Source organism: Rattus norvegicus, chromosome 13 (genome assembly GCF_036323735.1).
Source record: "Rattus norvegicus strain BN/NHsdMcwi chromosome 13, GRCr8, whole genome shotgun sequence".
NCBI classification, from domain to species: Eukaryota; Metazoa; Chordata; class Mammalia; order Rodentia; family Muridae; genus Rattus; species Rattus norvegicus.
Genome location: NC_086031.1, coordinates 81,945,252 through 81,971,693, shown reverse-complemented (window position 1 = coordinate 81,971,693; position 26,442 = coordinate 81,945,252). Strand labels below are relative to the sequence as shown.

At 49.0% G+C, this 26,442-nt stretch overlaps 1 protein-coding gene across 2 annotated transcripts in view; it reads left to right on the top strand.

Moving 5' to 3' along the window:
• The first annotated feature begins 657 nt into the window (after window positions 1-657).
• Window positions 658-26,442, top strand: part of Uck2 (uridine-cytidine kinase 2) — a 57,305-nt gene continuing 31,520 nt past the window's right edge. The window contains exon 1 of one of the 2 annotated variants that reach the window (NM_001415746.1): window positions 658-970. In NM_001415746.1, the coding sequence (NP_001402675.1) occupies window positions 872-970 (99 nt within the window). In that variant the 5' untranslated portion in view covers window positions 658-871. Of the gene's footprint in view, window positions 971-1,778; window positions 1,908-26,442 lie in introns of those variants that run through there. The other variant, XM_039090790.2, reaches the window with a different exon arrangement.

The following is a 26,442-nucleotide window of genomic DNA, read 5'->3' as shown; positions in this document are numbered from 1 at the left end:
TATATGTCTCTATTTTCATTAACCCTTGCTCCACGGGGATGTCAGTACTGCGGATCTAGGGTGCCATGGTGTGCAAGGACACTAGTTTTTCAGGGAGGGGTAACCGTCCTCGAGTCACCTTTCATTTAGGGAGTCACATGAGGACAAACCTGCTAAGGAAAATGGCACTTGGGGGTTTCCAAGACAGGAAATCTCTAAAGTCGAGCGGCTGACACACTATTTTGGCATACAGGGAATGGGAAGGGAGTCTCTGAAAACACAAGTTTCAGTGAGGATAAAGGGTCCAGGCATTAATTCTCCTCCATCTCCATCTTCCCAGCTTTTTCCAGTTTTGCGTCTCAAACCTGGGGCATTTCCTCCATTCTCTGAACTGCTTGGCAGCCTCTTCTCGCTTTTGATCTCTTGAAATAGGACGCTGAGGGCACATTAAAACGCTGACCTAGCCGGTTTCTCCCTCACTCCCCCACCCCCCCGCTCCGTCCGAGAAAGGGTTAATCGGGCGGGTGGGGAGGGGAGTGGCGCTCACACCTTTCCCAGAGACCTCGGGCGGCGGCGGGGCCCGGGCGGGGCGGAGGCTGGGGCCAGACTCCTGGCGAATAGCAGCGCGCAGCCCGCCCGGATTGGAGCAGCCTCATCACGCTGACCTCTGCCTGGGATGTAAACCCCACGGGCCGCCACGGGCACAGGAGAGCTCTCAGCACCTCCGGGAAAGCCACCTCGGCCTCCTCCGTGCCCGGGCTCCAGCCGCGGCCGGCCCAGCCTCGACCTCAGCAGCGACCAGCGGCGCCTACGAGGAGCTGAGCGAGCCCGGTCGCGGGCGGGGAGCGTGCGTCGGTTCGCACAGGCTGCGAGAGGAGGGGCGGCGCGAGTCATGGCCGGGGACAGCGAGCAGACCCTGCAGAACCACCAGCAGCCCAACGGCGGCGAGCCCTTCCTGATCGGCGTGAGCGGGGGCACGGCCAGCGGGAAGGTAAGAGTCCGCGCGCCCTGCCCGCACTGAGGTCGGCGCATGTGGCCGGCGCCCGCGGGCCGTGTCAGTTGCAGCCTGCCACCGCGTGGCCCGCGCGATCCTCCCTCCGGGCCGCCGCGCTCCGGCGCCGCCAGACCCCGCGCAGACTCGGGGCGCGGCGTTGGGGATCATCGGGGGACCGGGGCGACCGAGGGTCCTTGGTGCGGGTTCCCTTTACACTCCCCCCGCAGGGATGGTGCGCTCTCTCGCCGGTTCCCGGCGGCCGCTGTGACTCGTGGTCAGGGTCTTGTGGGGGAGGGGCGGAAAGCGGATGCTTATTGTTTTGCAAGTCGGTTGTAGGGACCAGGCTTTCGGGGCTTCCCTTGGAGCCTGTGTGCGCTCCTCGCCCGGCCTGGCCCTGGCCGGCCGCCCAAGTCCGTGGGCTGCGAGGGTGGTTGGGATGCGCGAGGTGGCGCGCCGGCTGCCCGGAGCCCACCTGGGGGTTGCAGGGCTTTCAGGGAGAGCCGAAGCTCGATGGGCGCAGTCAAGGATGGGATGACAGCAGGGACTGCTGTCTTTTATGGTCAGAAGAGAAAACGGCATCAGTCTCAGTGAGAAAGTTGTACTGGCTCCGTGCTCTTCGGTGTCCGGGTCGCTTGCTCCTTGGATCCCAGGGAAGGGGCTACCCAGTGTGACTTTCCGAGACGCCTTTTTCCTTTGTATTTTCTTCTGCAAGGCAGCGAGGGGCGTCTTGACCTAACCTCGGGTCTTTCCTGCAGGTGGAGAAGGGTGGAGCCCTCCCAGATGGTTCTTTCTTTACTCCCCCTCGCTCCCTTTTAGGATGCGGCTGCTTGCTCGCCTGCCGTTTAACAGCCGCCAAGTTCAGTGGGCGCTCGGGCTCCATGAGGGGCGCCCGAGGAAGCTGGGCGCCGCGTGCGGCCGCTGGCGAGGCGGGATGGTGAGTCCCAAGGCTGGGCAGCGTGGAGCAGGAAGGCTTGATGGCGCCATGAGACGCGCGCCACGCGCCACGAGCCACGAGGTTTTAGCTTCCAGCCCATTTCTCCTTGGCCCCTCCTCCATTTTGATTTTACGTATTTTCCCTCCAGGTCTGGAGTACTTTTAGCCCAACAGCCCAGACTCAGCGTTGTGTGCTGCAGACTCCAGTATTGATGAAGTTCGCCTCTGTTTTAGCTTCCATGGTTTGGATTCTGCAATGCTGTTTAGGTCTCGGAACTTTGGTCTTTGTTTTTTGTTTTTCTCTTTGCCTTTTAACGCGCTAAGCTTAAAAAATATGTTCTTCACTAGTGCGTCTAGGAATGCCATTCCTATTAGGACCCCTTATCTGCTCTTTTCGGAATCACCTCTGCTACACTGTTCGTTTTCCAGAATTCCTGCCGTAGAGGGCCCTTTTCTAATTCATGGCTGTATTCCCAGAGTAAAGTTTGGGGTAGCATTAGCCTAAAGTCCAGTCCTCTTAGTGAGGAAGAGACCTTAAACTTGCAGGTGAGTGGAACATTTAGAAACAAAATGACCTTGGTAATCACCTAAATAATTTAGTCACCGGGGGCTGAAAAGCGACACACTGAAAAGGTGAAAACATTCTTATTCTGTTATTCAAGTCTTCCCAGTTGATATCAAGGATGTGACAGCTCAGAGAGCTGGTATGGTAGAGCCAGTTAGCCACTGTGGGCGTGGCCAGGTCTCAGCTGACCTGCTGCATATCCAGGAGGAAGAAAAGGGAACTCCCTAGGAAAGAAGGGCCTTGTCTTACAGTTTTCTAAATGTTCATTTTGGGCAGATTGTGGCTTGTTAAAGAATTGTGTGTGTGTGTGTGTGTGTGTGTGTGTGTATAACACAAGTCTCCTGGCTGGCTCGGGATGTCATTATGTAGACAGGCTAGGTTGGCCTGGAGATACCCCTGTTTCTCTAGCCTTGGGATTAAACTTGTGGGCCACCATACCAGACTGTGTGCATGTATGTTTTAAAAAGTCCAGCTGTGTGTGGTATGAGATAGAGTGTGAGGCCAGCCTAGGCAACAGAACCACTGTTTCAGAACAGTGGACTTGTAAAAAATTTCGTACTGTAGTCGGTTTGCAATTATATCACAATGTTATTCCAGTCCATACTGTTTCTCCACTAAAGAACTGCAAGCTTCTTTCCTTTTTGTTTTCCCAGTCAGGGAGAACAAACTGGATCTCGTTTGGGACTCAAAACCTGGTGCAGTGGGGCTGGAAGCATGGCAGGTTGATACCTTACATTCTGGCTATAAAGGTGTTTGGAAAAGGACAGAGGGGTTAAGAAAAATGGCGGTTAACAAGGATTCCAGAGCCCAACAATCTAATTACCCGGTTTAAGATTTATGCTTTTGGGTGGTGGTGTCGGCTGTGTAACCCAGGAGCTTGCATTGTCTTCTCTTGTAGAGAGAAAGGAGGCTGAGCTGATAATGTATGCACATGGCATAGTTAGTGGCTGCGCTGGGACTAGAGAGCTTCAATGCCCAGTCACTGCTGCAGGCTTCTTTAAGACATGATGGGAGATAGCTAGGAAGGAGTGAGTACTGGGGCTCTCCATAGTGGGACAGCTTCACCTAGAACAAATGGAGGGGTCCTACAGTCCTGTACCATAACTCTGATACACTTCTCCCTTTCTGGTCTCCTTCTGAACCACTCGTTGGAGATATATAAGAGGTGTTTTCCTATGGGACTCTCCTTGTCTCAATTTTGTGACTCTTTAGTGTATAAATATTTTATCTCAAGACAAAATTATTTTGGTTGTGAAAGGCAAAAAGGAGTAGCTGTGCACTTTAATCCCAGCACCCAAGAGGCAGAGGCAGAGAGGCAGAGAGGCAGAGAGGCAGATCTCTCTGTTAGTTCAAGACCAGCCTGGGCTGCAGAGTAAATTCCAGGACAGCCAGGGTTCACAGAAGCTGCCTTAAAAACAAAATAAAACCAAAAATATTGATCACAGCTCCACACATTGTATATTTATTTTCTGAGACAGTGCCTTGGTATATGGTTCAGGCTGGCATTGAACTTACTGTAGTCCAGGCTGATGATCTTGCCTCTGCCTTCCGAGCGCCAGGATTACAGAGCATTCTGATTCTCTGCTCTGTTATAGATTGTTAGATCAATTTAAAGTTTCCTATTGGTGGTGGTGGGGGAGCTGGAGAGATGGCTCAGCCATTGAGAGGCACTGACTGCTCTTGCAGAGGAACTGGGGTTTGATCCCTAGCATCCTGGTTCTGGGGGAGGGGTTCTATCTATCAATTTCTGGCCCTGTGCAAGCACCAGATACACATGTGGTACACACATACATACATGCAAAAGGTCTAGACACCTACATTAAGCTGGCTGTGGTGCTAAACACAGGTCAGCCAGGGATACATAAATCCTGTCTCAAAAAAAAAAAAAATTGAAAAGTTAGAATGCACCAGGGAGTGTAACTCCATGATAGCGCTCTCACCCAGTACAAATAAAGGTTCTGAGTTTTCTCTCCTCATCTCAGACACGAAGCCAGTCTGTGGCGGGTGAGGAAGTTTTTCTGGCTTAATATCAAAAGCCAGACTTTCCTCCTGAACAATAGGTGCAGGATGATAGCAAGATAACCTTGGAAGGGAGGCGGAAACAACCCAGCAGCCCACCTGTCTGTCTATACCATCTGTCTTTCAGTATTGACCCCAACCGCCCTGTCGATTCTCACTCCTGCCCTTGATGATTAAAAACAGCCCATGGACCGCTCCTTGTCACACCATCCCAGGGGGTCTTGTGTTAGCTCTTGCTGTCCCTTTCCACTTCACACATGTCTGCTCTCCAGGGTCCAGCGTACCGGTCAAAAAAACTCGAGTGGCAGCCCCCTGGGCTGTCAGCTGTGGTCCTGGGCTGAGGACCGCAGCTCACTTTGTGCACGTCTTTAACTAAACTGCCTTCTGGTGCCATTGTTCTTGTCCCTGTCTACAGGTGCCATTGTTCTTGTCGCTGTCTACAGTGGCTTTTGGTGCAATGCTGTTAGCTGCTTCCAGAAGGGCGCTCCTTCCTCCTTCCCTTCATCAGAACCCGTCCGCTCTGTCAGACCTATTGCGTCTTGCCCTGTGCCACGCCTGACTCTGATTGCTGCTTCCTGCAGAGTCTGGTTCCGTAAGAAGTACTGAAATGCCGTCCTTGTTGAGGTATATGGAGGTTTATGGAGAGAGGAGCAAGGTAGTTTCTGTTCCTCAAGACAAGGCTAGTCTGTGTATCTTTGCTCTGTGGACCATGTTGGCCTTGAACTCAAGATCTGGCTGCCTTGCCTCTCTGAGCACTGGGATTAAGGGCGTTTGAATCTAAACTGAAGGATGCTGAGAGACAGTCCCCCTTAGTGTCTGTCTGCATATCCACAGCCCAGTCTGCTTTCTCATCGTGAGGCTTTATCATGAAGGAATCAGATTATCTGACTTTATAGGTGCTTGGACAGTGGACGGGTGCTTTGACCTAGGGACAGAAGTGGGACTCCGGCCCAATTTTTCCGAATCTGTCTCATTCGGGTTTTTCTGTGAGCAGTGACCTCCCCTTGAAGGTATTTTTAGGGAGGCTGGCCTGTGAGTAATGCAGGACAAGTGGTCCCCACCGAGGTGTGGGCTGATACGTCAGCTCAGCTTGACTGTGAGTCAGCACCTGCTTTTGGACTCCCTCAGAATGCTGTGGGGCCCTTGTCATCCTGGCGTCCCCTGCCTTATCCCTGGAACCTCAGCTGCTCCCCTTCTGTCCGTGTGGCTCATCCCGTGCTCTTTCAGTGAGGTGCTTCCAGGGCCCCAGCTGTGGGCTTTGTTCTCCAGGCTGCACTCCTTTGGGGAGGCACTGTGTATTTTCTACCCCTCAGATCCCTGCCGTGGTTTTGTTGGAGGGGTAATACTCTGTCCCTTGGGTCTCTTCCGGCAGTCCCTTTACAGCCTTTACTGGCTCCTTTACAGCCAGTCCCCTAGGTGTGGTGTGCACTTGTCCTTATCCTTCTGAAACCCTTCCATTGAGTTCAGCGCACCACTGCAGTGAGGAGTGGAGCAGCCGCAAGCCTCCAGCACCACTTCTGTTACCTTTTCCCCAGGGTGGGGGGTGGGTGGAAGCTTCCCTTATTCTTAGGATGAGTGTCTTTGAAGTGTCCTTTCTTCTGATGCTCGCCCCCTACAGTCACCTCACTCCCTCTTAGTGAATTGGGCGCTTGTACTGGCTGGCTCTGTGTGTCAGCTTGACACAAGCTGGAGTTGCCACAGAGAAAGGAGCCTCCTCTGAGGAAATGCCTCCACGAGACCCAGCTGTAAGGCATTTTCTCAACCAGCGATCAAGGGTGTGTGGTGCCATCCCTGGGCTGGTAGTCCTGGGTTCTATAAGAAAGTAAGCTGAGCAAGCCAGGGGAAGCAAGCCAGTAGGTAACATCCCTCCATGGCCTCTGCATCAGCTCCTGCTTCCTGACCTGCTTGAGTTCCAGTCCTGACTTCCTTTGGTGATGAACAGCAATGTGGAAGTGTAAGCTGAATAAACCCTTTCCTCCCCAACCTGCGTCTTGGTCATGATGTTTTGTGCAGGAATAGAAACCCTGACTAAGACAGCGGTCTACGGGGTTGGGGATTTAGCTCAGTGGTAGAGCGCTTGCCTAGCATACGCAAGGCCCTGAGTTCGGTCCCCAGCTCTGAAAATAAGGAAAAAAAAAAAAAAAAGACAGCGGTCTACGGCTTACTGTAATTTTTTTTTTTTTTTTGGTAGAATCTCGCTTTACACTTTAAAAGAAAAATTTATTGCATGTCGGTAGCCTGCACATGTTCAGACTTGGAAGGAGACAACTGACTCCCACTACTAGCTCTCCTCAGAGTCCAGATTTTATTAGCTTCTGTGATGCAGACAGCTTGCATTAGGGAATGCCACTGAAAATGTGAGGTAGGACTTTTTGCTGGTGGGTTCTGTGATGGTGAGACTGAGACTTCAAGGTCTTTCAGGATGTCTTCATTCATTCATTCATTCATTCATTCATTTGGCTTTTTGTGACAGGGTTTCTCTGTCTTTTAATCGTCCTGGCTGTCCCAGAACTTGCTCTGTAGATCAGTCTGGCTGAGGAACTCACAGATCTACACCCTGTGAGCTGGGATCAGTGCTGGATCAAAGGCATTCGTCACCATGTCCAGTCCTGAAGATTTATTTTATGTGCATTGGTGTTTTGCCTGCATGAGTGTGTATGAGTGTGTCAGATCCCCTGGTGGAGTTAGTTGTGGACCTCTGCAACACTTGCCTTCTGGAAGAGTGGCCGGTGTTCTTAACCACTGAGCCATCTTACCAGTCCTTACTTTTTTTGCCCATTAGAAACATTTGAGGGTGTACTTACAACATATCATGCTTTCCTTGTCCTTTAAGTCATTTTTGTTAGCTTTGTCATTAGTTCATCTCATTTAGTGTATAAATCATAGGCATATGTAAATCATAAGTATAACCCGTGTTTTTGTAGTAACAATAGGAATTATGAAAGGATAGACCTGGCGAAACATTTAGAAACATTGCTGCAGTGGTGGAGAGCATTTTGGTTTTTATTAAAATATTTCTGATTGAAATATGTCTTTGGCACTGTGAGATGGTTCGGTGGGTCAAGCTTGACAGCCTGAGTGTGGTGGGCTCTAGAGCCCACAGGGTAGAAGAGAACCGACTACTACTGAAAGGGCTCATCCTCTGACCTTCCCATGTATGATGTAGCACATGTGTGCACCCACATACTTTGTGTACACACACACACACGTTTTTAAAAAGCCCTTTAAAAATGTGACAGGTGAAACCGAGCAAGTTATTCTATTCTAAGTTATTCTGCGAATGTGTGCATGGTGAGTGTGTGTATAGCATGGCACGGTGTGTGCACAGAGGTAGAGGATAACACACTCGGGAGTTGGTTCACACCTGCCAGCTGTGATCTGGGGATTGAACTCAAGTGCGAGGCCTTCCAGTAAGGATCTGTACCTGCTGAGCCATCTCCCTGGCTGAGATTCTGATTCTTGGGTGACTTGATGATGTACATTAGTTTAGATCTAAGTGTTTGGATCTATTTAGTCTTTTGAGCATTAATGGCTGCCATATTAACTCTTCAAAAGTCCAAGCAAAAGCAAGCCCCCCTTTTTTGGGGGGGGGTGTAGTTCTGGCAGTCCTGAAACTTGTTCTGTAGCCCAGACTGGCTTGGAACTCAGAGATCCGCCTGCCTGCCTCTGTCTCTGGAATGCTGGGATTAAAAACATGCCTCACCATTCCACCTGAAAGAAAACTCCTTTAAAAATATATTTATTACTATTGTATGTGAATGCAGGAGGGTGTGTGCCATGTCAAAAGTGTAGAGGCGGGCTGGAGAGATGGCTCAGTGGTTAAGAGCACCGGCTGCTCTTCCTGAGGTCCTGAGTTCAAATCCCAGCAACCACATGGTGGCTCACAACCACCTGTAATGGGATCTGATGCCCTCTTCTGGTGTGTCTGAAGACAGCTACAGTGTACTCATATATAATAAATAAAAATCTTAAAAAAAAAAAAAAGACATGAGGGTCCATTTAAAAAAAAAAGTGTTGTAGAGGCCAGGACAACTTTTTTCAACTATGGGTCCTGACGTTGAGTTTGGGCCTTGGTAGCAAGTGTTTTGAATCCTGAGGTCAAACTATCTCTGGTTCTTGGAGTTTGTGTTACCAGGCCTGGACTGATTTGAAAACTTTTGAACAGTGGTAGAGGGTGATTGATAGCCCTCAAATCAGCTCATGTTCTTAAAATTTTTCATCAACGATGCTTATTTTTATAGCATAGTTTCTTTTTTCTTTTTCTTTTTTCAATTTATTTAGGCGAGGTTTTTTTAAGCTTGTATTTGGTCATTTTTAATTTTGTGTGTGTGTGTGTGTGTGTGTGTGTGTGTGTGTATGTGTAGGTGCTCTAAGAGGCTAGAGGTGTCAGATACTCCTGGAGCTGGAGTTACAGGCGGTTGGAGGTTGTCTGATATGGGTGCTGGGCATTGAATTCTGGTTCAAGAGCAGTATATATGCTTAATGAGCCATCTCTCCAGCCTCCTGGTTAGAGGGTTTTTAAGTCTTTGTAATTTTTAAAGTTGTGCTGTTTTATATTGGGATATCAACATGAGACACATCATGTGGGTCCTGGGGATTGAACTCAGGACTTCAGGCTTGGGGGAAAAAATCACCTCTACCCACTGAGCCATTATAGCCTTTAACTGGCCCTTAATTTTATTTTTTTATGCTTGCAAATGTTATTATTTTTTAAATGCTTAGGCAACAACAAATTGGGTATATATATTAGACTTTTATTTCATATTATAACTTTTAATTCTTTCAGATTATATGCTTGTTTTTTTTTTTTTTTTTTTCTGATAGGGTCTCGGTCTCTCTCTCTCTCTCTCTCTCTCTAGCCACTGTGTGGCTGATCTGCAGCTCCGTAGGAGTGCAGTGGTCTGTGTCTGCTTCCTGAGCACTGTGACGAGAAGTTTTTATTTCTTAAAAAAAGTTTTGGGGTTGGGGATATAGCTCAGTGGCCCTGGGTTCGGTCCCCAGCTCCGAAAAAAAGAACCAAAAAAAAAAAAAAGTTTTATCACATTTTTGTTTAGTGTGTGTAACTGTGTAGGCATTTGTGTCACTGTGCATTGCGTGTGTGTAGGTTAGAAGGAAACTTGTGAGTAGGCTCTTTTTTCTCTTCTACCACATTATCCTAAGGGAATTATCATACTTGGTTGGAACTTTCACCCACTGAACCATTGCTGCCTCCTTCTCTGTCTTCTGAGAGGGTATTAGGTATCTCGACCTCAGTTTGCAGTGAGGTTCGTCTTCAAGCCCTGTGTTCCCGCCTCTGACTCCCCAAGTACTGGGATTTGGAGAGATGTCACAGTGCCCAGCTGTGGGAAGGGACCTGTTCTGCTGTAGCATCTGCTACAGTTTTGTAAACTGAGAGGAACTGGTAGGTAGCTAGATAGGGATTAATGGCCACACCGGCCTCTGAAGAATGTACCTTTCCCTCCTGATCCACTGAGAATCTCCCCCTGGTTTCTGTGGTAACACTAAAAAGAAAAACACAATTGCCCCTCTTGATCAAAAGAATGACCTTAGGCCTTGGGTGGAGGCATTCTGATCTGCTCCAGAGAGTAAAACATCACTGTCGTCTTTGTCCATCACCTTGTCTCACCGGAAATCCTGTTCACCTGAAGACATGGCTAAAGCCGTGGGAGGACTGCTCCTTAATGAGATGATATATTGCCTATCCTTCCCAGAAACCCCTTCCTCCTTGAACTCATGTAAAAGTGGGAGGGACTGCCTTTGCCTGCAACCCTAGTGCTTGGGGGTGGAGACTGGCAGATGCTGGGCACTTGGCTTGTTAGCCAACTAGCAAGACAGCCTCAGGTTCTGTGGGAGACATTGTCTTAAAAACGGGTGGAGTGATGGCGGGAAAACACCCTTCATTGACCTCTGGCTTCCACAGACAAGCACATACACATGCATACATACACACACCCCAACACAATTGTTTGTTTTGAGCCGGGCCTTTCTGAATAGTCCTGACTGACCTTGAACTCAGATCCCTCCACCCCTCCCCTCAGACTCCTAGGAGTGCTGCCATTAAAGGCCTTTGCATCCAGCCACACCAAGGGCCTCAAGGGCTGTAAATGGCTCCTCTGTGCTGACTTTCTCCAGGATATATTCTCCTGAGCCAGGAGGAGATAACTGTTATCTCAGTGCTAATTGACTTAGCTGTTGACTCTATTGCAGCTCTCACTTCCTTGACTTCCTGGAGTGTTTGCTCATGGCTTTCACTACCGCTCTGCTCAAAAGTGTATGTGGTAGAGGAGCTCATCTGCTGGGCTAAGGAGTGCATTACTTTCTTTTGCCCATTTACATCTTGTAACTGTGTTTTGTGGTGCTGTGGTTTAATACACGGCACCTCACGCCGAGCGTGTATCCCCTACTGAACTGCCCTTGAGCCCCTAAATACTGTTTGAGTATTTCTACCTGTTTGCCTTGATGACTGCTAGGAGATGTGGGTAGTGCTGTTCATTCTTGAACTTTCTCTTGGGGACAGGGGTGTGGTGAGGAGTTTGGGGGGGCGTGAGAGTTCCCTTCACCTGGTGCTGCTGACATTGTCAGGGAGCTTTGCTTCAGTGCGCTTGCTTGATGGCTGGATGCCAGTCTAATGTTCCATTCAGGAGGATGATAAACTCAGCTGAAGAGAGACTTGAGCATCTCTTGAGAGCCACAGTTATTGTCCATTTTGTTGAGGTGAATGTTTATTGATAGGGACGGCATCATCAGCTTAAGAGATATTTAAGAGATTTTGTGAACCCCTAAAGATCTAGGAAAAGGTCAGTCTGCCTTGCTTGAGAAAACCCACCTACTTTGGTCAGAGGACCTCAACAGGGACTTTGTCAAACAGGGAGTTGGGCGCCACTAATTCACAGTAGGAAAACTGGTAGACTGTCCCCTCCTCCCCTGACAAATCTTTTTAGACTTACTTAGTACTGTGTGTGTGTGTGTGTGTGTGTGTGTGTGTGTGTGTGTGTGTGTGTGTATGTGTGTGTGTGTACATACGTGTATATATATCATGTGTGTACGTACCATGTTATCAAGGGGCACAAAGATGTCCAAAGAGGGTGTCAGATTGCCTAGGGATGAATCCCAGGTTGTTTGCAGTAGGCATTCTTAACCACTGAGCCGTCCAGTCCCGCTGTCGCAAATCTAATAGAATGGAAAACATTATACGTTTCACAGTTTACACGGGCTTTGTGCTCTGTTCATCAAAAAAGGGGCATTTAAGTAGCAGTGTTGAGTAGGATCTTATAGAAGCTTATTATACATATAATTATGTATCATTATGATATATAAATATGGTAATCATCCAAAGGAGACCCTACAAAATGACACACAGCTTTATGAAGTGTGTTTTCCAAGTCTCTGATCTAGTGACGGCATGCCTGATTTCCTAGCAACACACCAAACTCAAGAGGCTGAACTGGTACCAGTTTCGGTCTAGCACAGTGGAGCACGCCTTCAATCCCATCATTAAAGAGGCAGAAAGCAGCAGGCAAATCTGAGTGTGGGCCAGCCTGGTCTACCTAAGGAGTTCCAGGACATCCAGGCTACATAATAGATAGATCCAGCCTCAGCAACCTTTCTCCCCAAACAAATAGACTTGTGCTGGTGATGGTAATTCATAGTTCTGACTAGGACTCAGAACTCGGGGCTCAGAACTTGGGGTTGGGGGTAGAGTGGGGCTGCTGCATGTGGTCTGTAGCGTGTGTGTGTGTGTGTGTGTGTGTGTGTGTGTGTGTGTGTGTGTCTCACAGGTCCCCTTCTGCCAGGTGTGTTGGGAGCAGCATAACACAGAAGCAGTGCCACCGTTCTGTCTCAGGAGAGAGCTCATGCTTCTTTTGGGTTATGTACTGGTTCTCTGAGGAAGTCCCGTTTTGGACACTGGTTCTGGAGCCTTGCCATATCTCTCCCGACTTATTGATCTCCGGGGGTCAGGCATGGTGATTTCGTTAGCCACCGGCTGCATTTCCCTACTCCAGCTTTTGTGGGGAAAGCAAACATTTGGGAGCAGGACAATATGGAGCAATAAATACATCCTATTTGAATGAGGGAGGCATGAACACCGTTCAAAGTTCCCTGTCCCGCCCTCCCCAGACACTGCAGCTGGGTTGTCTTTTCACTTCCTGTATGAATGCAGGGGAGCTTGCGTTTCACCCACACCGGGGACTCCACCAGGCCTTCCAGGGAATTGTGTTCACTGGGGCAGTGTGGGATTTGAGGTCTTTCATGGTAATAGAATGGAAGCTTTTATGGCGTCCATCACTGTGTCCAGTCAGGATGGTGGCCCCGCAGGCTTGTGGCAATAATGCTTTCAGGTGAGTGGGGACAGGGGACATAGGCCTTGTATTATGTCAGGCTCCTGTTCCTGGCCTGCCTTGGCCCAGTTTTTAATCTGTTTCTTTTGACCCCATGCCTACATCTGTGAAAAGGAGATAAGGTCCAGCTTGTTAGGAATAAGCGAGGAAACCGGCCCCAGTGTATACACAGCAGTGTCTGAACCAGGAACAGTCGCCCTCCTGTCACACCTGTGTTCACATTCTACCCCGTGTGTGCTGCCAGAACAGCCCCTTTGATTAGTCTATTGTTAAAAAATATTCCTAATATTTAATTGAATACTTTTTTTTTTCTGAGACAGGGTTTCTTTGTATAGCCCTGGCTCAATCCTCTTGCCTTTGGAGTGCTGGGATTAAAGACATGTGCTACCACTGCCAGGCTTAATTGGGGTATATTTTGGAATATATAGCAAGACCCTGATATATACGACAAAAACCATACTGACCCCCTGAACCTTTCACTTGCGATCTGAATGTCGACTGTGTGCTGGGGGTCTCTGAGGTGTCGGTTCAGCTGTGTCTGAGAGAAAGCCCTGACCACGGGGATCATCTCTCCATGTCTGGCTCTAACTCACCCCGGTTAACTTGGCACGTGGGCCACTCAGTAGGTGCTTCGTGAAAACATCACTGAGCTAGACTAAAGTGTACCTCTTAAGTAGTTTCCCGGTCTTGTCATGGTTGACTGAACCTGTGATTTTGAGGTTTGAGAATGTTGGGGTGCAGGTTCATGCCTTGTGTCCTCAGCCTCTTGTATGGAGACAGCTTCAGTGATTGTTGAGGGAGCAATCAGTTTGTCTTCCGTGCCACGTGAGTGGTGGAGTTGCTCTGGGCAGGTCAAGAGGAGTTGGAGAGTTTAATGGCTGGGAAAGCTTTTATTGTGGGATTTGCATGTAATCCCCCCCCCACCCCCCCAGTCTCTGGATCCTTTGAAGCCTTCGGTTCCCAGGCTCACCTTTCTGCATCACATGACTGTGTTGCTTCCTTGTTCCCTCTAGGGATGTGTCTTCTTTACTGCCGAGGTTCTGAAGCTTCCCGGGGCTGCAAGCCTGTAATACAGTTGTGGTGACTCCCAATCATAAGATTATTCTTGTTGCTCCTGTCACGAGTTGTAGTGTAAATATCTGATATGCAGGATATCTGGTAGGCAGCCCCTGTGAAATAGTTACCCTGCCTCCCCTAAGGGGGTCAAGACTCACAGATGGAGAACCACTAGTCACTGGCTCTCTGTTCCACCGCCTTGCTCTCTGTCTGTCTCGGCCGCCGGCTGCTGCTGGCTTCCTGCCTCTCATTGTTCTCTCAGTTGCTTCTTGTGTTCTTTCTTCTTGGGCACGGGTCCTGCCTCTGAAGGTCCTGGGCGCACTGCTTGTCTCCCTTCTGGAGTCTGTGTTCTCATTTGTCATCGATTGTCTGCTCAGTCCCAAGTCCTCACTCGCCCTTCCGTCCCTTCTTTCTGTCCCTTCTTTCCATTCCCTGTCCCTTCTTTCCATTCCTTCTTTCCATCTCTCTGTCCCCTGCAGTTCAGTGTGAGGCCTGGAATCCCACTAATCCCTACCCCCGTTCCTGCTATCCCACCTGTGACCTTCCCTCCAGCCACTCAGGAGGGACACCTTGCGTCTCCTCTGCCAGCCTGCCGAACTCCACGTCCTACTTCCGTCCAGGCTGCCCGTCCCGTCAGTTCCACTTGTGAATCTCTCTTGGAATCTTAGCCAAGCTTCCATCATTTCCAGACAGCATGACTCTCTAGTGGCTGGTTTCCCAGCCAGCAGCCTGGACCACCTCCAGAACATTCTCCACATTGCTGCCGGAGTGATCTTTAAACAAATACAGCTCTGATCCTGCCCGTCACACGCGGGGCATTCTTTGTGGTCCTGTTTCCGCTCTTGCCCTTGGCATTTCCTCCCGCCGAGCTGTTATTGGCCAGCTTCTTTGCATGTATCACACCTGTTCTTTCCCACCCTAATTGCTAACCACTTCCAGGACCCAGAGCTCGGTTCGCCTCTACCTGTGAGTTCAGAGCGGCCTCTGCTCAGCATTCTGCTTCCGCCTTGTCCATCTGGGCACCGTCATCTCTTAAAGGCCTCTTAAGCTATCCTCTTCCCGTGCGCGAAGGTGTGCGCCCACGTGTGTGAGTGCTCCTGTGTGTGTGTATTCTGAATTGGGATTCCCATCATAGGTGCTTTTTCTTTTATACTGTTTTATCTTTCCAGTAGAAAGCTTAAGGACACTGTTCTTATGCCTCTCCAATGTAGCAGGTGCCCAGGCCCTTGAGAGAGAAGAGTATATTCAAGTTTCCCTCCATGTCGTATGTGGAGTCTGTCTGACCCCCGCCCCCATTCTAACTTTAGAATTTGAGATCTGAGAAGTCATTCTCACATGCCAGTTCTTGGAAAAGCCAGCTTTAAATGGACCCTGCTTCTGCCGCAGAGGCCATAGCTCTCCGGCTGAGCTCTTGGACAGATGTTTGAGTTTCAGGAAGTTGATGGCGCTCAGCAGTTTTGAGGTGTGGCACACCCCTTGACTTTACCAGGAAGAGCAACCTTTCCCTGGCCAAATCCTGTCGGTTTTTTTCCCCCCTTCAATCTATTGAAAACACACGTGCACACATGCCCTCTAGCCAGGCACTGTAGCTGGTGCTCAGGATCCCAGTGCTTAGGAGACAGGAGGGAGGCAGATGGGTGTGAATTCAGTGGCAGCCTGGCTTACACAGGAAGCTCCAGGCCAGCTCAAGGCCTCATAGTAAGACCCTGTCTCAGCAAAACAAGAAAATATCCCCAAACATACCAGTGAAGCCTAAGCAACTTTTATCACATTTATTACACCATTTCTTTCCCTTTTCTCTATAAAACAAACTCATGAGTTTTTAAAACTCCATTTCGTGTTTGGTTTTCGTGCCTGTGTGTGCTTGTGCTTGCCTGAGCATGCCTGCTTGCACACATGCCACAGAATGAATGCTATCAGGGGGTAACCTGGGCAGAAAGTTCTTTCTACCAGAGAACTTTCTACCAGTCCTGGAGACCAAACTCAAGTCAGCCTTGGCAGCAAGGGCCTTTACCCAGCCCACCTTTCTTCTTCTCTAAAGCACCACTTTCATTTGTGAAGCACTGGCTGTGCTCACTTGCTATTGTCATAAACAACGCTACCTAAAATGTTCCTAATGTCCTGTTTATTGTTCCTTTCCTTACTGTCTTCCCAGTTCTTACTGTGCCTGCCTAGGAGTAACATCTCTTAACTGCAGTCCTCAGAGGTGGGTTGCAGTAATGATCCCCCATTTTCCAGTTCAGTAACCACCCTGGAGTCCCATAGCCAGGGAGTGGTGCTGTCCAGCCAACTGGAGGGCCTAGAAAACCTGACTCTGGACTGGGGTGCTTAGCCCAAGTTTGCTAGGGCCAGCGTAGTGAGTGCCCGCAGGGACTGGGAACTGAGCCCCTCATAGGTGACACTAGGTTCAGAATGAACAGCAGACACCACAAGCGAAAAGTAGAAATTGAAGCCTGAAGCACTAAGAATTGGGCATTTAAGAAGGAATCTGTGTTTGGCCAATGCTCAGTTCAGAGCTCCCAAGTCTCTAAGGTGCTGAAAGGTCAGGAAAATCCTCATCGTAGTAATTGGTCTTTGGCAGCAAACAGCCTCCTGTCCCCCATCATGTCACAGAGTCTTGTGTTCATTGGTGTCATCCTGTGACCTTGAACTTGAAGAGAAAAATAACTTGTTGGCCACTGGAGTCTGTTGCAGGGTCTGTGGCAAAGCAAGAGCATCAGCTGAGAGAGAGCTTGGTGTCCAAGCGCTGCACGCTTCATGGTGGCCAGGAAGTAAAGGGAATGATCAAGGTCAAGGTGGGGTCACTGACTCCTTCCTGTGCAGAATCTCATCAGGTTCAGGCCGGCCATGAAATTATCCTCATGCATCAGCTCCCCAGTTTATGTGGGGGTGGGGTGGTTTGATATGGCCTAGGACTGAAGGAAGACCTGGGTTTTCTTACTTTGAGGGCTGGGTATGCGCCTCTAATGCTCAGTTATAGACGGGTACCGTCCATCATGCCACCGTTTGTGGGATGTCCAAGATGGAACCAGAGCTTGGTGTATCTATATCCACCAGCCGTACCTTCTGTATTTTCTACGGTCCCAGCGCAGTATCAAATGTGACCCCATTAAAGAATTAATCTGGGCTAGGTGTGGTGGCACAGGCCTTTAATCCCAGCAGAGGTAGACAGATCTTTGTGAGTTCCTAGTCCAGCCAGGTCTGCATATTCTCAACTTTCCTAAAGTGACCCTTTAATACAGTTCCTGTCGTGTGCCCCACAGCGACAGAATTGTCTTCGTTACTGTTTCCTAACTGCAGTTTTGCTACTGACGCACAGCTGGTCGGGTGGTAGAAATTCTCAAACATTTTGGTGAGCAAAGAGGAAATCTTCTGTGGGGAGTGCAAAGCGGGAACTAAGGCAGTGTGGATAAGAAAGAGTTCCCTGAGGCTTCCCTCATCAGGTCTTTTAATTTCAGCCGCAGACACACACTTCTGCACAGACAGACACAGTACTTAAGTTCGTTTAGATAAGTCCCACTATGTAGTTGGAAGTTCCTTCACCTCGAGTGATAGGATCACAGGTTCGAACCGCCACACACCCCTATGCTGCTAGGATCAAACCCATGGTTTCATGCGTGCTAGGCAAGCACTCTGCACACTGAGCTACAGTTTTAGTCTTTGTGTGTGTGTGTGTGCGTGTATGTGTGTGTGTATGTGTGTGTGCATGTGTGTGTTTGAGTGTGTGTATGTGTGTGAGTGCGTGTGTGTGCGTGTATGTATGTGTATGTGTGTGTGCATGTGTGTGTGCATGTATGTGTATGAGTGTGTGCGCACATGCGCGTGTGAGTGTGAGTGCGTGTGTGTGCATGTATGTGTGTGAGTGTGCGCGCGCGCACGTGAGTGTGTATGTGTGTGTGAGTGCATGTGTGTGCGTGTATGTATGTGTATGTGTGTGTGCATGTGTGCGTGTTTGAGTGTGTGTGTATTTGTGTGTATGTATGTGTGTGTATGTGTATGTGTATATGTGTGTGTGTGTGTGTGTGTGTGTGTGTGTATGTAAAAGTAAGTGGTCTTGAACTCCTGCTTCAGCCTTCTGAGTGTTGGGAGAACAGGCCTGTACCAGCCTGCTTAGGTAGCTATAATACATCTGTAGAAAAAAAAATTATTCTCCTTGGGAAATGCATTTCTTCTTTTTTTAACCTGACTCTCTGGGGAATCTTGTCTCTTGAGATATTATATGATCTTGACTATGCAGCAATCAGCTGGATAGCTGCTTGCTTTACATGAACTGTCTGTCAGCTTCCTTGACTTTTGGGGAGCTTTGGTTTTGTCAGCCGTATCCTGGCACTCGAGCACTGCTTGCAAGTGTCTGCTCCCGTCCGTGTTCTGTCGACGCTGACAAAGTGGCATGCCTGCGAAGAGTTCATATCCAGGCTATCCCTTTTGGAAAACGGAGCATCCGTGTTACTGACTGCGTTGGCCTGTTTCCTATTGCCAGAACAAAATACCCAAGGCTAGGGCATGTATAAAGAAAGGGGGCTTTTTTACCTTGGGACTTTGAGGCTGTAAGTTCAAGGTTGAGTCACCTGTAAGGGCTACATGGCTAATGGTACCATGGTGGACACCTGTGTGGGAGACAGGAAACCAGAGAACAGGGAAGATGCCAGACTTGCCCTAAAATAACCACACATTTTCACAGGCACTAGCCAAGTTCGTGAGAACTACCTTTAGTCTCTTCTGAGAACAGTTACACCTCTAGCAACCGTGGGTCTCACCCCTGGGGAGGCCCCACCACTTCCCAACTGCGGTGCTCCAGTCCCACCTGCTGACAAACCCAACAACACCTGGGAGCACTGGCCTTGCACTTCCCAGTAGTCCCTCTGTAGGGCAGATTAGTTAGTGGGGGAGGGTGTCCATGGCTGAGCTTCAGAGAGAGCCACTTATGTCTCAAGCTGCTTGTGGAATTTTGTTGAGCTAACAGCCCACCCCCCTAGTGACACTTTGCAATAAGGCCACACCTGCTCTGACCAGGCCACGCTTTCTAGTCCCTGTCGAGTAATGCCAAGGATTCAAAGCTATGAGTCTGTGGGGCCATTCCATTTTGGGGGTGGGTGGGTGGAGACAGGGTTTCTCTGTAGACCTGGCTGTGCCAGGAACTCACTGTAAACCAGGCTGGCCTTGAACTCAGAGATCTGCTTGCCTCTGCCTCCTGGGTGTGTGAAATAAAAAGGAGTGTACTATCCCATTGGGTAACCTTTGTCTGCCCTTACTAGGCATAGACCTTGTAAGGCCACAGCAACACAGGAAGTAAATGTAGATTGTTGGTGTCACACCTTTAATCCCATACCCTGGAGGCAAAGGCAGTTGGATCTCTGAGGTCAATTTCAGTTGGTCTATGTACAGAGCAGTGTACTGGGAAGGCAATTGAAAGGTCGTTTGGAGCTCAGTAACAGCAGCATTCTTTGATGATGGCGATGGTGATAGTGGTGGTGGTGATGGTGATGATGATGGTGATGGAGATAATGATGGTGGTGGTGATGGTAATGGTGATAGTGGTGATGGTAATAGTGGTGGTGATGGTGGTGGTGGTGATAGTGATGGCAATGATGATGGTGATGATGACAGTGACAGTGACCGGTAGCCAATGTGGTTCTGGTGATTGATGGTCATGACGCTGACAGCTACCGTTCTTGTAAGCGCTGTAGCAATCAACAGTCCTTGTACTAGGGCATCCTGTTTCCCAGAGAACTACTTTACCCCTTCTGGTTGTTTCTCCTTTTATTTACCTTAGCACTTCAAAATGAAGAACTGAGGACAACTGTACCGTCACTTCTCCGCGTCTGCTTCTGGGATCTCCATTACACGGTTTTATTGACTACTGTACCGAAAATCTGTTCACTGTCCCTTTACCGACACTTGTCCTTTTTCCATGTGTAATTCTGTTGGGATTTGGTTAAATTGACACTTAATATTTACATTCTCATGAATATTTTAACTGTTAAATCAGGTTGGGAAAAAAAGAAAAAAAACAACCACAGGGCTAGAGAGACCTTTTTACACTTCCTCCAAACAATGCGTGTCCTCCACGGGTCTTGCTCAGCACTGAATCTGTCTCAGCTGACATCACTTTGCCAATCAGCCAGAGTCCCAGGAAGCGGCAAGAAACTGCAGCAAAACATCAGACTTTTTTTGTTGCATTTCTCTCCTGGAGTCCCAACAAATGCAGCTCAACTACACAATGTAAGGCGGACTGGTACGTGTGTGGGTAGCAAAGAATCCATCACGTGTCCTTTCAAAGATCATCCCTCTCTTGTGTGTCCTTCAGCCCAAGGTTCCTTCACAAGTCTGCCTTAGCTTTTCACTTCAGCCAAACACCATTTAACTGACTTTCCAAAGACCCCTCAAGTTTCAGGGTGGTTGGTGGTACATGCCTCTAATCCCCTCACTTGCGAGCCAGAGGCGGGGGATCGCTGAGTTGTAGTACAGGGCTAAACAGAGAAACCCAATTTCTACACTGGAGTACATAGGCAGGGTCTAAAGGACGACAGGGTGGGGCAGGGGACAATACAGGAAAAGGGAACAAAAAGCTGTTACAAAGCAACAGACCAGTAGAGTATTGACAGACCTGAGGGCAAGGGCAGGCTGCCACTGGCTGTGGCTGCTGAGGCCTGTCTGTCTGTCCTGTCTGTCTGTCTGGCTGCCTGCCTGCCTGGCAGCTTGTTCGCTCAGATGTTCTTCTGTGCCTCCGTGCTTTATCTGGACTTTGAATAATTGGGAGATTTTTTTTTTTTTAAATAAAAAAATGGGTCTCTTCACGTAGCCCTCCTATCTCAGCCCTCTGAGTGGTTAGGATTACAGACATTTGCCACCGTGCCTGGTGAGGTTAAACTTGAAGAAATATCATTCTTCATGGAAGTGTTTGAGGTAGAAAAGGGAGTCCAGCACGTCTGTGCCACTGTTTGTCCAGCTGCCTTTCCTAACTTTGTCTTTAAGCTGAGCTCGTCCACGGCTAGGAAGCCTTCACGTCTTTCAGAAAATGCTGTGAGATCATGGAAAGCATGCGTGGGACTGACCCGTCATTGGCTGTGGTCCAGGAGGAGCCTGAAGTGGAAAAGGCAGGTGGGCAGGGCTGGGGAAAGTAAATCCAGAAAGTAAATCTGGGAAGGGAAGAGAAGTGGTTTCTGAAGCTTGTGCTTAGGCGACTTCTCCTAGTGAGAACACCAGTATTGAGTCACTCAGCAGTTTACCCACAGTAGGGGAAGGGAGGGTCAGGAGCAGCCCACAACGGTGGCTTTCTTGAGCTAAACCTTTTGCCAACAAACCAGATGGGAGAGGTCAGGTGGCTGAGAGCCTTGGTCCGTATTCTGAACTAGAGGCCAGAACGCTATCATTACAGCATGGGGTTGAATTGTGGGTTCCTGGTCTGCAAAGAGGGTTGGTTGCGGGTCTTGGGGGTTGGAGCATGAGGAAAACCGTTATGTAATTCAGTCTTGAAGGGACTGCTGTCTACGGGATCTGCTGTCTGAAGGGACCTCACTGCCCTGGAGTGAGATGTGGGGTTAGAGCAGGGCAGGACAGGGCAGTGGGGCAGTGGAGCTGAGGAGAAGGCCAAGCTGGATTCTTCTGAGGGAGCCATGCCCAACACTAATAATAGCTTGACCCTAAGTGACCAGATCCATCAGGGGTAGGGGAGCAAGGAACTCCTATCTGCGGAAACAGTTCTTTGCCCTTAAATGTTGGAGTGAGGAAACTGAGAAACCAGAAAAACTGGACAAGTTGCTTTTATTAAAACAATTTTTTTATTACATTTATTAGTGTATGTGTCAGTGTGAGCACGCACTGGCTCGCCCTTTGGGGTCAGGTCTTTCCACCATGTGGGTTCCAGGGATCAGATTGTCAAGCTTGGCACCAGGCACCTTTGCCCATGGAGCCATCTCACGAGCCTCAAGCGTTGCCTTTGGATGGGAAGACCAGGCTCGTGGGTGGACAGCACAGCGCGTGGCTCAGTGTGTGAAGTTCTCATCCAGCCTCAACCAAGTTTTGCTAGGAGCTCCTGTCAAGGCCTTGCCTCTGGAACTTGGTCATCTTCCAGGTAAAGTAGGTGTAGTCAGTGACATCACACATGGTCACAGAGCAGTATGACGGTTTGCTAATGTCTGTCCTAATGCACTCTGGCTGGGAGAGGCTGGGCATCTAGGCAAAGGCGAAGAGTATTGATGTATCTGCCGGCCAACTGGTGACCTTCCTCAGCTCTAATAGGCTCGCATCTCTCAAGCATCAGCATCCTCCTCTTAAAGGTCATTGCCAAGGTTGCCCCTCTGCTGGTGTCCTGGCTCCTGCTTCTTTTCCACGTTGCCCTTTATTGTGAGCTAATTGTATGGATACCAGGCTCACGATCCTGCGTCTATGTGAATCCCAAGCACAGAACCACATAGGTCAGTGGGAGCAGCTTTGAATCCGAGGTGGTGTCAGGCTATAGGACACGACACCATGAGACCACAGCTTTCTCCAGGGTCTGACTAGAAACGGGAGGGAGCAGTTCCCCAATTTATCTGGTCGTTGGTTTTCAGTCTCAAAGCTCTTCTTTATAGGTCCCCAGCACTCATGAATCCTTTAAGGGGTTTGTGGAGATGGCTCAGTGGCCGCTCTTCCAGAGGACCTGTGTTTGCTTCCCAGCATCAAGATGATGGCAAATGGCCACCCATGGCTCTTGTATTCCAGATGTCAAGCCCAGAGTCTCACCTGTGCTAGGCAGGTACTCCACTACTGTACCACACGGCCGTACGCTGACTGCCAGCATATTTTGTTTGTTTTCAGGACAAGGTTTTACCGTGTAACCCTGACTGGCCTTGCACTTACTGTGTTGAGCAGGCTGGCCTCATACAGAGCAGGCTGGCCTCATACAGAGTAGGCGGGCTTCATGTAAACCAGTCTAGCCTCATATAAACTGACAGATCAGTGCTGGGATTAAAGATGTGGGCTACCACACACCCAGCCCCAATTCCCTGTTTTACACAAAAGGGATATCAATGAGAAAGACATTGTTTGCTCCAGGATGACGGACGATCCTGATTAGACAGGGTCCACCTGCCTGGCTCTGTTCAGAAGTTCTTAGCAGCAGCAGGCCTCGATGTGGAGGGCTTTTGCAAGGTGTCAGGGTTTCTGAATTCAGTCCACAAAACTCCATTCCCAGTCCCTGTCTGGATTGCCTGTTACTTTACAGGAAAGACGGCCCAAAATAAGACTTTTATAAATAGCGCAGATCCTGTTTCCTCACGTCTTGCTGCAGAGCGGCACCCACAGTTGAAACACATTTCAACACTGACAGACCCCAGCATGGCAGGAAGTAAAACTGTCTCACATACATATTCAGTCCCTTTTTTCTCTCACAGCCTCCTGTCCTGCCTAGCCCACATATCGTCTGCGAGCTAAGCTGCACATTCCAGGGTTTCTGTGGGTGTCTGAACACATGCAGGACTGTGGCGTATGTGCAGTGGGGACATCTCTTCCTTATTGCCAGAATGGAAAATGGGGAAGAGGTTCAGAGACGTGGAGTTAGTCTGCTTAGCTTCTGCACGCCTCGGTGCAAGATGATTAGCTAGCTCCTTTGGGGTGTGTCCGCGTGCTCACTTGTATGCGCGTGCATGCAGTGGTTGGGGCACTGCTGGGGATTAAACCCAGGAGCCTGAGTATGTTAGACAGTGCTCTACCGCCAAGCTCTACTGAAGCGGAAACCTAAGGGTTCTTTGGAAAGTGTCGGATGGTGTTTTGTTGGGGCAAACGTGTGAGGGAACGTTTAGTTGAAGTGGACACCGGTGAAAGAATAAGGCAATCTTAGGAAGGAATGTTTAGCTGAAGCAGACACAGGAGACAGGATGTTCTGCTAAATCAAGCACATGAACGGACAGTTGAAAGATCCTTTGCTAACAACACCCATGTATTGGTCTGTCTTACATTGTGTAATTGAGCTGCATATGCTGAGACTCCATCACACCCTCCCCTCCCCCTGAAGGGAAGGAAAAAAGAAAACTTCTGGTGGTGTGCTGCAGTTTCCTGAGGTGTCTGAGGATTCGGGCTCATAGGCAAAGTGAGGCAAGACCAGGGGAGGACAGGTGATGTTTGGAGGGAGTATAAATAGAACTCGAGGCTGAGGCTGGGCCCTGGCTGACTCTGCTAAGTCATGCCACCGCTGTCTAATCGTTATTTGCTGTGGCGACTCTACCAAACTGGGCTGCTGGTGTTTCTGTGAAGTGTTTGAGAGTAGATTGAGCTGCCGCTGCCTGCTGACCTGTGAACTGAACTTCTACACGACACAGACAGGAGTTGCTCCAAAGAACCTTTCTAAACAGGTCTATAACTCCCTCCCTCCCCAGCCCCATTCATTCTTTTTCACCACCTCTGGTGGGTGGTGGGCTAGCAGGGAGGTTAAAACGTTTGAGAATCATCATTAAAAATAGTTGTTTTTTTTTTTTTTTAACTAAAGAACTTTGCTAAAATTAAAAAAAATTATCTTTGAAATGGATGAGCATCCTATGGCATTCTGCTGTTAGGAGTGAGCATTAACTGGGAATGATGTGACAAACATCCTCCAATAAAACCACACCTCCTAGTCCTTCCCAAACAGGGCCAACTGCAGACTAACCATTCCAATATATGAGCCTATGGGGACCATTCTCATTCAAACCACCACACACAGTTTATATAACATGGGCTACTCTTATATTTGAGATCTTCCTACCTCAGCCTTCTGAGTAACAGACTGTAGCTGAGGACCCCACGCCATTGGCTCTTAGTCTGTTACGGGATTTGGGGTAAAAGTCAGGACCTATTCGGTGTTGGGTGCTGTACTGCAAGGCTACTAAGTGATAAATCCCTAGTTGATGTTCCCGCATGTACTTATGCCGCAATCTGCAGGGGAGTATCTTGTAAAGGAAAAGAGACCTTAGATGATTTTAGTCAATATTTTGGGTCTGTGACACATGATCATGACAAATTGCGTATGATTCTTTGGCCAGGAGTGAGTTCACTGGTAGCCTTCCCATCTCTCCAGCTCTGGGCTTACTCAGTTGAAGCTTGAAAGCTTTAGTCAATAATTAACTTGGAAGACACTCCCCGAGTGGCTGGCTTTCATCTGACAGCTGTGCACGTTAACTGGGACAAGTGTCCAGAGTCAGAAAATTAAGGGCATGTGTTAACCAGGGGCCCTTGACAGCTTTTTGCGAGCACACTGACTGGGGATGGCGGTGTCATGTGCTCCAACCTCACCACCTGCAGAGATGATTTAAGGGTCTCTGGAAAGCATTCCGGCCCAGAGCACCCATAATTCAGTTACTCAAATCCTTACACCTGCTTCCTCAGCTAATCCGGGGTCAGCCGAGCCGTAAGCGAGGAAATGGGGACTATTCATGCCTCCTTCTAATATGAGCGGGGACGCAGCTCAGTCTGGAGTTTGGTGGTTTTGCTGATGCATTAAGATTTGTTCCTCTAAGTACTTGTACTGAACGTCCAAGAAATGAACTTTACAATTTTTAAATTTATTTATGTCTTTAAGATTTAGTGGGAAAGAGTTTATATAGCAGGGGCCAATCTTAAACTCAAGGCCCTCCTGCCTCAGTCTTGCAGGCCCATTCATGTTTGCCTAGGATGTGGAAAGGCATGGTTTGGGTCTCTAGCACCACATAAACTGTGGTAGTACACACCTATAACCCCAGCAGAATCAGAGCTGTAAGGTGATCTCTGTTTATATAATAAAGTAGAGGCTAGCCTGAGCTACGCATGCTTGCACCAGATCCATTTATGGTAAAACTAAGGCTGAGCAGACATGGCTTCCTAAGGAACCACATGTAGCTGTACTTGACCTGTTTTTGGCTCAGCCAGGAATTCATCAGTGTTCTCTAAAGGAACAGAACTGATAGGTATAGTGTTATATTTATTATGTTATATTATTATCTTACTATAGGGGGTTATTAGAGTGGCTTGCAGGCTGGGGTCCTAGTAGTCCAACAATGGCTGTCTCCTGATAAAAAGGCCAAGGGCCGCACAGCTGTTCAGTCCACACGGTCTCAGTCCCGGGGGAGTCATAGCGAGCTGCCAGTTCAGTCTATGATGGAATCCTAAAGGAAGTAGGTTCTAACACCAGTGATGTGGGTGACCAGGGAACAGGAGAGATGAACTTGCCAGTAAGAGTGAGGGCAGACAGGCAAAGCAGCCGCGGTTGCTAATGTTGTTCCACTCTGAAAACCTTGAGTTGGGCCTCCATAGTTCACAGGGCCCTTAGCGCCACTGCCCTACAAGCTCCTTCCTAGCCATCCACATTCTTTCACAGAACATCATGGTCAGGCCAGTACCGACCTCTGTCTTAGTTCCTGTTCACTCTTCTATCGCTGAGAAGAGACATCACCTAAGAAGACATTTAATGAATGGAATGGGTGGTTACACTTTCAGAGGGTGAGTCTGGCCATCATGGTGGGGAGACTGGCAGCAGGTAGGAAGACGTGGCACTGGAGCGCGAGCGCGCGCGTGAGAGAGAGAGAGAGAGAGAGAGAGAGAGAGAGAGAGAGAGAGAGAGAGAGAGA